The 13,376-nt window shown below is 33.8% G+C and overlaps 1 protein-coding gene across 2 annotated transcripts in view; it reads left to right on the forward strand.

Moving 5' to 3' along the window:
- The first annotated feature begins 3,348 nt into the window (after positions 1 to 3,348).
- The window catches only part of LOC114336645 (uncharacterized), a 29,723-nt gene continuing 19,695 nt past the window's right edge, over positions 3,349 to 13,376 (forward strand). The window contains exons 1-2 of one of the 2 annotated variants that reach the window (XM_050650528.1): positions 3,349 to 3,485; positions 8,843 to 9,089. In XM_050650528.1, coding sequence (XP_050506485.1) covers positions 3,422 to 3,485; positions 8,843 to 9,089 — 311 coding nt within the window. In that variant the 5' untranslated portion in view covers positions 3,349 to 3,421. Of the gene's footprint in view, positions 3,486 to 8,782; positions 9,090 to 13,376 lie in introns of both variants that reach the window. The other variant, XM_050650529.1, reaches the window with a different exon arrangement.

Here is a 13,376-nt window from a genome sequence, read left to right on the forward strand (position 1 = left end):
AAAATATTTATAATTTTTTGATTGTAGTGACATTTATTTTGATTTAAAGTTAACCCATATTTTTTAACAGCATTTAAAAAATTCTGTAAATTTAAATCATGTCTATCTTGATCCTCACCACCAACTGTTACATCATCTAAATAAGCGTAAACACCTTGTAGATTTTCTTTTTTTTATGATAGAATCAATGGCTCTCTGAAAACATGATACTCCATTGGTAACTCCAAAAGGAATACGACGGAATTGGTAAAGGCCTCCACTTGCCTCGAAAGCTGTAAATGGTTTGTCAGATTCGTAAATTGGTATTTGATGATATGCGTATTTTAAATCAATTGAGCTAAAAATTTTATATTTTGCTATCTTAGACACCAGTGAATCAATATTCGGCAACGGATAAGCATCAAGTAATGTGAATCTATTTATTGTTTGAGAGTAATCAACTACCATCCGACGTTTATGATTTTCGTTTTTAGTTACCAACACTTGGGCCCTCCAAGGTGATTTACTTTCTTCAATAATTTCTTCTTTAAGGAGACGTTTTATTTCTTGTTTAATAAATTCTTCATCTTCCTGTGAATGCCTGCGAGATTTAGTAGCAATAGGGTGACAATTTTCTGTTAAATTGGCAAACAACGAAGGTGGCTTAATTTTAGCTTCAGTAAGACAGCATATCTTAAGAGGTCTTCTTGGTCCTCCAAATTTAACTTCTAAGCTTTCATGTTGTTTCATAATATCTTGACCCAAAATCACATCTGTACAAAGATTGGATAAAACTAAAACTTTTGTTTGATCATATTTTTCTTTATCAACCTGAATGTTTATTAAACAATAGCCTTGAATATTAGCTGAGAATGACATAGATGCCATAAAAACTTGGACCCCTTGTATTGGAAAAATTTTAAGCTTATTTTCAATAGCGAATTCATGATCTAAAAAAGTATCTGAGCTTCCAGTGTCTATTAAAGCGTTGGCATCAATTTGGTTAACTGTTACTTTGGCTATACATTTTGAAAGCGATTGAGGTGTTTCCATTGAAGAAGCGATTACCATTGTAGATGCATAAGTTGATCTCGTTTGACTTTTCTTTGATTGCATGCACATTTTAAACCAATGTCCAATTTTATGACAGTTTTGGCAAATCGCAGCCCTTGTTGGACATACAGATCGAGGATGTCTTGGATGTCCACAAAAATAACAAGTCTGACCAGGTTTTGTTTGAACAGAAGCTAAAGTAGTTTGTTCTGAATTTGGATGACTACAAGATGCTATATTATTTAATGCTGCATGATATGTATCAGATTGTTTTTGAGAATCTTCTAAAGATCTAGATTTAGATAATGCTTCGTCCAAAGATAAAGAACTAAACTCTAGTAATCTTTGACGTATATTAGATTGAACGAGACCATTAATAAAAGCATCACGAATATAGTCATTTTTATTTTCTTCTGAAGAAACTGCTTTAAAATTACAATTTTTAGCCAAAATCTTTAACTGTTGAGCATACTGATCTATCGTTTATTTGTTGTTTTCTTGTAGCTAGAATATGTCTTGCGTAAATCTCATTTGTAGGTTTAATATACAATTCTTCCAAAATTTTGATAGCAGAAATGTATGTTTTTGCTTCGCTTATGTAATCATATACTGAATGTGAGACAAAATTGATTAAAAGCATGTACTTGTCTTTATCTTCTAGCGATTTTTCTGTAGATTTATTGCTTTCCAAAAAATTCTTAAATGTTTCGTACCAGTGTTTAAATTCTTTGGTGGCAGTTTGGGAGTTTGGATCAGCCTCTAGTTTATCAGGTCTAAAGTACTTCTCCATTGTATATTTGGTATATTTATGTGAATAAAATTGTAGTAAAAATGCCTTTTACAAAATTAGGCTTTTATTCACATAAAACTTGACAGTAGAATTAATTTGAATGACAAAACAATTAATCAATAAAATAAACAATGACAAAAGAATACTAAATTATACTACATACTTCTAAGCATAATGTGTCATATTTACGTCTATTCTTGTAAGCACCGAAGTTTTAGACTCTTCACATTTTTCAATGTCGTTTACAGGGTTAAGATTTGAGTATGGAAAAAAATGTATACAACGTTTTTTGTAGGAAATTTTCCGTACTTTCTGATGCGCCTAATTAGAAAACCCTAAGAGATTGCTTTCACATGTTCTTTGACATTTTTTATTGTCATTTTGAGAATATCTAGAACAAACTCCACCCAAAAAATAATTGTTTTGCAATATATACATGCATTGATACTTACCTCACTGTTTTTGGAGTGTGCATGTATATATATGCACATGCAAATATGTGAATATAAATAATAATATACAACTAAAGTAACTTTATCAATATGTGACTAAGTCATTCTGAAAAAATGTTTTTTATTTATTTCCTTCGATTTGCCCAAACCTTTTGTCCGACATATAACTTTTTGCGTTACAAAATATAATTTGTACATAAACAAATCAAAATTAGCTTGCTATTTATCACCAACATTTTTGTCTATATCTTACATGTTTAGAATGTCCGACTAGGAAAATTTCCCATTCATTTTGTCCGACAGAACTTCCTATTGCTTTTTTAACCTTTCATTAAACTCTCATGCAAAAATCAGACTGCTATTCATCACCAACATAATTCCTGTGATGTGACATGTTCTACGTGTCGGACTGTTAAAATGCCCAACATTTTTGTCGGACAAACATTTTCGCATATATTACATAACGTTGGCTATCGAATAAACTTAAAAACAACTTGCTATTTTTCACCATCATAAACTTGTCAGGACGACACGTTTATCATGCTCCACCGTTAAAACTTCCCCTGCTTCAGTGTTCCCGTGCATCAATGTTTGTCCGACTAGACACCGTTAAGCTATTAACAAATTTTCAGCTTGCTATTAATCAACTTTTTTTTCTTACGCGGGATCCAGGTCTATATCTGATTGAGAAATCACTGTACCATGTCAATGGCCTTTGGTTGTCGAGACATTATAGTCTAGTCGCAACATAGGGGGTCCCGTGGACACTTTTAGTTCGCCGCGATTTGAGGTGGTATTATATTTTTTTTGGGTCGCTGAATCCAATGGAAGTGGTCTGGAAGAACAAGTGTGGTCCGTTTAATTGTTATTAACAAATTATGGTAAAATTAGGTGTTTTTCAGAATGTGTAGTGTGTGTGTTGAGTAAATGTCTTGTTACTTAGTAAAGTCGACTTCATTGTCTTTACAAAGAGACGCTATTTGTTATTACGTACAATTAAAAACATCAAAATACGCAAATAATTTATTTGAAAGATACTTTGTAATTCTGACTTCTGAAGCTTCTAGTCTTGACAACGTCAAAATTTACATCAAAACCATATCATTTCTTTCAGTCAACTCATAACTCATCTAAATTTCTGTTATTCATGAACAACTATCCATTTCTTGCCAACAACACCAACACACTCGATGAAACTTTTTATTCAACAAGTAAGTATGTTGTTATTTAACTGAAAATATGAGATACTTAAGCCATTTATATATTCATAAGGGAACTGCAAAATATTAACAACTATGAACTATAAAAGTATTTTGAACAATAGATGTTAGTATCCAGTGATGTCACGCCAAAAATATTTACTAAGTTTATAAAAGAAGTTAACATTCCAGTATTAACTTCTTCTTTAAATGCCGTCTCCCAATCGGAGGTTGGATATCATCACTATCTTTATCATATCTACTGCTGCTCGGAATAGTTCTATACAACTGCATTTAAACCAGTCCCTTAAATTCTTCAACCACGACACTCTCCTTCTTCCTACACTCCTTCAGCCTCTTATCTTTCCCTGTATTATCAGTCTTAGCATTTCATATCGCTGTCCTCTTATTACATGTCCCAGATATTGTAACTTTCTTATTTTTATTGTGTTTATTATTTCGTATTCTTTGCCCATTTCTAGCAATACTTCCGTGTTTGTTTTCTTCTGTGTCCATGCTATTCTAAGCATCCTCCTGTAGCATCCACATTTCAAATGATTGAAGCTTATTAATGCGTTCTTGCTTCAATGTCCAGCTTTCAAGTCCAAATGGCAGTATCAAAAACACGTAGCATCTCAGTTCAAATCTAAGGTCTTTTTGCAGAGAATGGTTTTCATTTTAACAAACGCATTACTTGCTATTTCTATTTTCTATCCTGGCCCTTATTTATGTTGTTTCACCTCCACTAAAGGAGACAGCACCACAAGAAGAGGATAGAAATGGGTAAAAGAGCTACAATATATTTTAAATTTACTATAGCTGAGCCTCGGAAGTAAAACTGAATCTATTCGATGGTAAATATTTCTTTGGAAATATGACTTCATATTCTTTATCATAAACTTTATCAACCAGTGCAACTATTGTAGAACATAAGCCTTTCTATAGAAATTAGTAGCAACGTAATTTCCTCTAGAAACTGTGTTTCTATCTGTTCTTCCTCTAAATCCAAACTGCCGGCAGATAAAGAGTACACAAGATCCACCTTACTCACAGAATTCGATGAATCCTGCAACACTATTTTCTATTATTATTTTTTATTTCAACAGCAGACCTTCGTGTGGCTTTTCCTTTCAAAATAAGTTTTTCGGGCTCTGTAGCAAACCTGGCTTTCCACCTCATTTATTATTGGTCTGTCTAGCACAGTCATGTCAAAGATACGGCCCGCGGGCCGCATCCGGCCCCCGGGCCATACCAATACGGCCCGCGATCGCAATGTGTCACAGAAAGAAGAATCATGTTTTTTAGAGCTTTTAGACTTCACTCGATTGCTCTACGGAAGTTTTAAAATGCGTACACTACACTACATTTATAAGTCATTTCAAAGGCAGCGCGTGCCTAGACAAGCGAGAGAGATAGACAGTAACACCATCTCTTAGCGGAAACACCCTATTATTTTTGTTGAGAACAATAGAATCTTCCATGCGCTTCGAGTCTAGACTAGAACCTTCCTTATCGATATAAAAGAAGTGCGTCGACGTGTCACGTGAGTCAGTTGCGAAGTAGTGGTTGAGAAGGTATTGTACATTTGTTTGTGTCGTGCGTGTGCGATATCCATAATTGTGTCGAGTTCCATATTTGTTACGATTTCGGCATAATGTCACAAAAACGTAAAGTTGATAGTGAACGTAGAGTTTTTCAGTCTAAATGGGAAAATGCATATTTTTTCATAGAATGGAAAGGTAAACCACTGTGTTTGATTTGCAATCAAACAGTTGCTGTTTGTAAGGAGTTTAACTTGAAGAGACACTATGATACGAATCATAAATCAAAATTCGATTGTTACACTGAAAAAATAAGAATGGACAGATTGTCATCTTTAAAATCTAAACTTCAAGGTCAACAATCGATGTTTACTAAAGCTAATACTGAGAGCGAAGATGCCCTGAAATCAAGTTTTATTATTGCATTAGAAATCGCGAAGAGATCAAAACCTTTCACTGATGGTGATTTTATTAAAGACTGTATGTTGAAAGTTGCCGATGTTTCATTTCCATTTCAAAAGTCAATAATTCAAAATATTTCGCTGTCAAGAAACACTGTTGCTTCAAGAATAAATGATTTATCTCAAAATTTGGTTCTTCAACTGAAGGAGAAAATTAAGGAATTTACAAACTTTTCACTGGCTGTTGATGAGAGCACTGATACCGTTGATACAGCTCAACTTGCTGTTTTTATACGAGGTATTAACAGTAACTTTGAAATAACTGAAGAACTATTAAAGTGCGTTCCATTGACAGGTACTACAACAGCAAATGATATTTATTCTGCATTGGAGCATTTGATGGCAGAATATGGACTCGATTGGAATATACTTAGCAGCACAAATACGGATGGCGCTCCTGCCATGGTTGGCCAACATTCGGGCGTTGTAACTAAATTAAAACAGAAAACATCAGGAAATTTTGTGGGATTTCACTGTATAATTCACCAGGAATCATTGGCATCCAAACATTTAAAAATGGACCATGTCATGCAACCTATAATTAAAATAGTAAATTTTATAAGGAGCAGAGGACTAAATCACCGACAGTTCAGGCAGTTTTTACAAGATTTGGACGAAAAGTTTTCTGATGTCCCTTATTTCACCGAAGTTCGTTGGCTCAGTCGAGGAGTAGTTTTAGAAAGATTTTTTGCATTACGTGACCCTATTCAAGCTTTCATGTTAGAAAAAGGCAACCCAATTGATTATGACAATGACTGGTGGGTTGATTGTGCCTTTTTGGTAGATATGAATAAACACTTGACTGATCTGAATGTAAAGTTACAGGGTAAAAATCTGATTGTCACTCAAATGTACTCATGTATTCAAGCCTTTGAAACAAAGTTGAGGCTGTGGGAAAATCAGGTAAAAAATCAAACTTTGGATCATTTCCCTCATTTAAAATCATTTGGCACAGTGGATCAAAAAAAATTGGATCAATATTCTCAACTTCTGCAAAATCTTATCACGGAATTCAACAATCGTTTTGAAGACTTCCACAAAATGAATGAAATGGAATTCCCAATTTTCAACAATCCATTCAATTTTGAAGCTTCACAGGCACCAGTTCATTTGCAAATGGAGTTGATAGATCTTCAATCGGACAGTATTTTGAAAGAAAATTTTAAAGAGGTTAACGCACTTACATTTTATACACAATATTTCAAGAGTTTGGATAACTACCCGGAATTAAAAAAGCATGCAGCACGCATTCTGTGCATGTTTGGTAGCACCTATTTATGTGAGCAGATGTTTTCCGTCATGAAAATAAATAAGAACAAACATCGCACAAGACTTACAAATGAACATCTCCAATCAATTCTTAAAATAAATACAACGAATATGATACCTGACATCAATGAGCTTGTCAAAAACAAGAGAAGTCAGGTATCTGTATCCTCGAGCTCAAAATAATTACCCTCTTTTATAACTTTGATATGATTTTTAACAACCGTATATTATAAGTATACTATTAAATAAAATGTTATAATAATTCAGTACATTTTTTTTTATTTGAATCTGGCCCGCCGACACATTCTGAATTTAATATATGGCCCTCTGCAAAATTGAGTTTGACACCCCTGGTCTAGCAGATGCCTTTGGATAGGGTTCAATTAGTTCAGGAGGCACACAACAATGTCCTTCATGAGAAGAACACGGACGGGGAGAAACCGTTGGTAGAGTGGATTGAGCAATTACAGTATCTATGGTCAGATATCATCTTTTTACTCTGCTTTTAAATCTAAATAGGAGTCTCCGTATAGACGGGGCTGTATCGTCATCCCCGTTAACAAAATTATTCCGATTCGATTTTTTGCACAAACTTACTCAAAAAGAGGTCCTTATATCAAATCCACAGGGTGCCAATCGGTGCCGTGGTCGAAGAATTGTTTAAAAATTTTTTTTAAACAAATTCACCAAAAAATAAATTCATTTCGAACAACTTTTTTTTAGATTGCGCCATTCTGAGTAAAAAAAGTCTCTTGTCATTTTTCTCTAAAATTAATTGTTGTCGAGTTATACGCGATTTAAAATTTAAAACATGTAAAATTGGCTATTTTTAAGGCTTAATAATTCGATTAAAAATTATATTATGAAAGTGAGAAAGTGATTGAATCAAAACGTAAAACCCCTCGTTCAAGATCCTGAAGGAATTTTTGTCATTATTTTATTACAAAGCTGTTATGTATATTTATTTATTAACAATTAGCGATATAGTCCAGGATATATCGTCGCCCCCGTTAGAGAAATTATTTCGATTAGATTTTTTTGCACAAACTTACTCAAATAGAGGATAACAAATCCACTGGGTGCCAGGCGGTACCTTGGTCGAAAAATTGTTTAAACCATTTTTTTTTTAAACAAATTCATAAAAATAATTTTTTTACCAAAAACTTTTTTTTTTTAGATAATTTGGGTCATTTTGATTAAAAAAGGTCTTCTGTGATTTTTCTCTAAAATTGATTGTTGTCGAGTTATACGCGATTTAAAATTTGAAAAATGGTCATTTTCGCATTTTTTCAAATTCTAAATCGCGTATAATTCGACAACAATCAATTTTAGAAAAAAAATGACAAGAGACCTTTTTTGCTCCGAATGACCCAAGTTATCTAAAAAAATGTGTTCGAAGTAAAAAATTATTTTTGTAAATTCGTTTAAAAAAATTGCTTAAATAATTTTTCGACCAAGGTACCGCCTGGCATCCTGTGGATTTGTTATAAGGACCTCTTTTTGAGTAAGTTTGTGCAAAAAAATCTAATCGAAATAATTTCGCTAACGGGGGCGACGATACAGGCTGAACTATAGCGCTAATTGTTAATAATTAAAAATAATAGCTTTGTAATAAAATAATGACAAAAATTTCGTCAGGATCTTGAAGGAGAGGTTTTAATCTTTGATTTGGTTACTTTTTGATTTTCATAATAATAATTTCTAATCGAGTTATTAAGCCTTGAAAATGGCAATTTTCGCATTTTTCAAATTTTAAATCGCGTATAACTCGACAAAAATAAATTTAAGAAAAAAAGACAGGACATTTTTTGCTTAGAATGAAGTTATCTAAAAAAAATGTTCGAAATGAAAAAATTATTTTTGTGAATTTGTTTAAAAAAAAATTTTAAACAATTTTTCGACCATGGTACCGCCTGGCACCCTGTGGATTTGTTATAAGGACCTCTGAGTAAGTTTGTGCAAAAAAATCGAATCAGAATAATTTCGCTAACAGGGGCGACGATACAGCCCCGTCTAGTAGTATTTTTCAATTTTTCAGCAAGCAAGTGAGTTGTCAGTAGTTTTAAAAACTTGCCCCTTCAAATATTTATTGTTGCAGCGCCTACATATATCAACGGCCAAAATGTATTTTTATCTCAAGAAAAACAAAGAAAAATGCACGATACACTGAATACATCAATAGTTGGATTAGCACCGCCTGCGAACTCTCCTCCTTCATTAAATATTTTTACACCTGCAAATTTTATACAAGCAGAAAGATACGTTGGTCCTTCCGGAGTTATATTTACGTTTCCTGCTCAAGTCGTTCGTCCTTCGATAGGAGCTCCTGGACTACCTCAACCATGGTCAGTACAATCAAGTTTGTTCTAATAAAAATATGTTTCATAACTTTCCATATACTGATGTCCAAAAAAATGCAACATCTAGAAGGATAAATACTTTTTTAAATAAGTATTTATTTATGGAATTATACATTATAACATTACCAGAGAACGGCAGTTCTCGCCAGTGGCGCACACCTACACCCCCTACACGCGACACTATACATATATACACGAAATTTTCGATTTTCTAAATCTAACTGAATTGAAAATTGGGCCAACTCCCATCTTAAAGTTCAGGAAAAGACTCACCCGTTCATAAGTCAACCATCCATTTTGGTCCAAGGGTGTGGATTTTACGACCCTTTCTATTTAGGGTCGTTCTCGTCCCCAAAACTCCCAAAAACTTCGAAAATTTAACTCCGACCTTTGCGGCTTCTAATAGTACTTACTGATCATTACCTTTCCAACGCATGTCTAATTTTGAAAATCGGTTACACCGTTCAAAAGCTACCGAGCTCAGAAATATGAGTCAATTTTTATGGGAAAATGTTTGTGGATATATGTATGTATGTGTGTGGAAAAGTTAAACCGATCTGAATTATTTTTTCTGTGTCTAAAGAGAGGGTGAGGGTCGATTCAGAACCGGTGTAGTTTGTGAGTTTTTACTACCCATAAGCCAGCTATAGGACTTGGTAGGTACAAAACGGCATATTTTTTGGCGGTATATATCTTCGGTTCAAGAAGAGACAGGAGAACAGTAAATACACCAAATCAATAGCGTTGAGGTAAGCTTTCAAATGGTGTCTAAGCTGTTAGGATCAGATATACACACGGCTCAGTATAGCCTAAAAACTGAAAGACTAAACTTTGAAAATTTTGGTTTTTCGACAATTACTCAAAATTTCAACCTACGAATTAGGCCAATAACTGAGCGTTTGTAGAAGGATTCTAGACGAATCTAACGGTGTATACCTTATATCCGGGAAAATTCCCGTATGATCAAATCTATTTCTTATGGAAAAACGGTTTTTCAAGCTCAATAATTCCTGTAATACGTTCAGTTATCATGCTTAATCTTGGATGCATCAGATACTACTTGTCAATACGTTTCAAACTCATGTTTAGTGAACAAAATCGGTTAAGCCGTTTAGAAGTTATTAGGCTACAAAAGTATAATCCAATTAACGATTATTCCCTAAATGGTTTATGTAGTTGTAGTGGTTACGACGCTAATTTGATCTGGCAACGGGCAATCCAAGTTCATTTACCGGCCATCCCAATATTTTTTTCAATGTATTTCGAATATTAAAAAAATCTAGTGTACATTCGATGGACACTAGATCATTTGGGAGATAATGCGACAAAGGCGACCATTTATAAAGCTTAACGTGTAATCGAGAAACATTGCATTCAACTTTATACATTTAATTTATAAATAACTTTGAAAAACTCCTGATACAAGAATAAAAAACCGCTAAACGGCGTAAAATGAGTGGTGCATACAATATTCCAACTACAAAAGATCTGATATGAATATTACGTGGCGCGAAAATGTATTTTCATTTTGATGCAAAACAAAATTCTAGTTTTATTTTACAAGATTTTTTCATAATATTTGCTAAATTTGAAGTAAACGCGCCACAAAAGAGTTTCAAAATTCAAACTGTATCAAAGTTACTCTTTTGTGGCGCACACACACCAATACTTCAAATTGGGCAAATATTATGAAAGAATCTTTTAAAATTAAACTAGAATTTTGTTTTGAATCAAAATGAAAATACATTTTCGCGCCACGTAATATTCATATCAGATCTTTTGTACCTGGAATATTGTATGCGCCACTCATTTTTACGGCGTTTAGCGGTTTTTTATTCTTGTTCTTATTATTTGATAACATTATGAACTTTACTACGTCATTTTCGTTAAAAAATTAATAAAGAGCCGCTCGGTGTCTCCTCCTTGATTTTTTTTTTATTTTCTATACTCTATACACTCAGTTCTCTATGGAGTCTATGAATCGAATTAAGTGTCTATTAGCATATTGCGGTTGCGGAATACTCATCCAGATTCTTTTTATGTCATGCCACATGTCTTCTAAGCTTTTATGTCTTCTAAGTTTGATGGAAGAAGTGGGAATCTATTTTGGTTTGGATCTACCATATCCCACATTATCTTCGATGGGTGACAAATCAGCTGATCTTGATGGCCATTCCATTCCGTGAACTATTCTCATTCATTAAATATTTTTACACCTCCAAATTTTATACAAGCAGAAGGATACGTTGGTCCTTCTAAAGTAATATTTACGTTTCCTGCTCAAGTTGTTCGTCCTTCGACAGGAGCTCCTGGACTACTTCAACCATGGTCAGTACCTACTGTAAACTTTTTTATATTTTTCAGCATTATACAGTGAGCACGTAAAGGTTAGAATAAACTGATTTTTTCGTGAATGGTCGGCTTTGGAATTAAATCCCGAAACAGGTCGATTTTTATTTTTAAATTACGATTTTTTGGCATATATATCATACTATCAATTATTTTTTTAATGATAATAGGGGTCATGTGATAGCTTATTTGAGAGGTATTTATTTCTCTATTCAGTGATATAAACGCTAACATAATTATTTATTCAGGGTGTACAATTCTTTTTAAATTAAATTAATGGAGACAAAAAGAAGAATTTATGTAATTTATTTAAATCAAAATACATTTTACTGCTGTCAGAAAACATCTTTATTTATCAAATAAACATTTTTTTCTATTTTCTGACAGCAGAAAAAATTATTTTGAATTACATTCTTCTTTTTGTCTTCATTAATTTAATCAAAAAAGATTTTTTTTGGACACCCTGTATTAATAATTATATTAATATTTATATTGCTGAATGGAGAATTGAATAGCATTTCAAATGAGATATCACTGGACCCCTATTCTCATTTAAAAAATCATCGATCGTGTCATCACGCCCAGATGGATGACGTCAGTAGTTTGATATAATATATGCCAAAAAATCGTAATACAAAAATAAAAAATCACCCATTCAAAAGACCTGTTTCGAGATTTTATTCTAAAATCACCAATTCATGAAAAAATGAATTTATTCCAACCGTTACGTACTCACTGCATAATATACTCTAACAATAAAACCAGCAGTTCGTATTTATATACGGCTTTATTAATTTATTTATACAAGTCTACTTTACAAACTCTAGCTTAAACTAACTCTATTTACAAAATTCGTTCCTTTATATACACCAGCAGTTGCTTCTGGAAGGTTCTGCCCATCTCTAGTTATTGTCGCGACTAGCGACATTCGGTTTATTGCTCGTCTTCCGCCGCGTCTTGCGCTGCATCGCGTCTTATTTAGAAACATCGATGTGGCTCTGTGTGTGTGGAGATGGGACCTGTTATACGAGGGTTGGTCAAAAGTAATCTTCTGTTACAATACTGGTGGCAAAAAATGCAACACTTTTTATAGGGTTATTTTTTTATTGGATTAAAAGTATTTCTTTTGGAAGTCTTATATAAAAATATATATGTGATGAAGTTTTTACCCCGATGTTGTCGGCAATTTCGTCATTTAAGCGACTTCGAAAAATGACGCATTGTAGGCATGAAAGATGAAAGAGGCCGGTATTAGTTTACGGGAAATTTTACGAAGAGTTGAAGCTAATCCATTAACGGTGTTAAGAGTTTGGAGGAGGTGGTCCAATGGTGAAACTAATCGACATCGTGGAGTGTCTGGACGTCCTAGAATATTGCAAGGCCGTGATTTGAGCTGTCTTAGACTTCTTGCTCTCAGAAATAGACGGGACAATGTACGTCAAGTCAGAAATGACTTAGTTGCAGCTAGAGGAAGGGTAGACTTAGGAGGCCTAGTTAATCAAAGATAACTTGGAATGAGACTGAGAGCTTACCGTCCGCTTTTGGTTTTACCTTTGACACAACAGCATAAGGCTCTTAGCTTAGAATGGTGCAGAACTCGGCAAAACTGGAATGGCCAATCGAATTTTGTCTACTCCAGTGATGTATCTAGATTCTGTTTGGGTGGCTCTGATAGGCGCATAAGGGTAAGACGGTAAGAGAGACGAATGTAGACTTGGCTGTTGAACGTCATACAGCAAGACAACCAAGCATTATGGTATGGAGATAAGTATGGGAAGCAGATCACCTCTAGTTCTTACTAATGGCACTTTGACAGCTCGACGGTATATTGGTGAAGTACTGCAACCAGTTTTGCATCCCTATCTACAAACTATTCCAAATGCGATCTTTCAACAAGATTAACGCAAGAACCTACATTGCCCG

The sequence above is a fragment of the Diabrotica virgifera genome, chromosome 5, assembly GCF_917563875.1.
Source record: "Diabrotica virgifera virgifera chromosome 5, PGI_DIABVI_V3a".
Taxonomy (NCBI): domain Eukaryota; kingdom Metazoa; phylum Arthropoda; class Insecta; order Coleoptera; family Chrysomelidae; genus Diabrotica; species Diabrotica virgifera.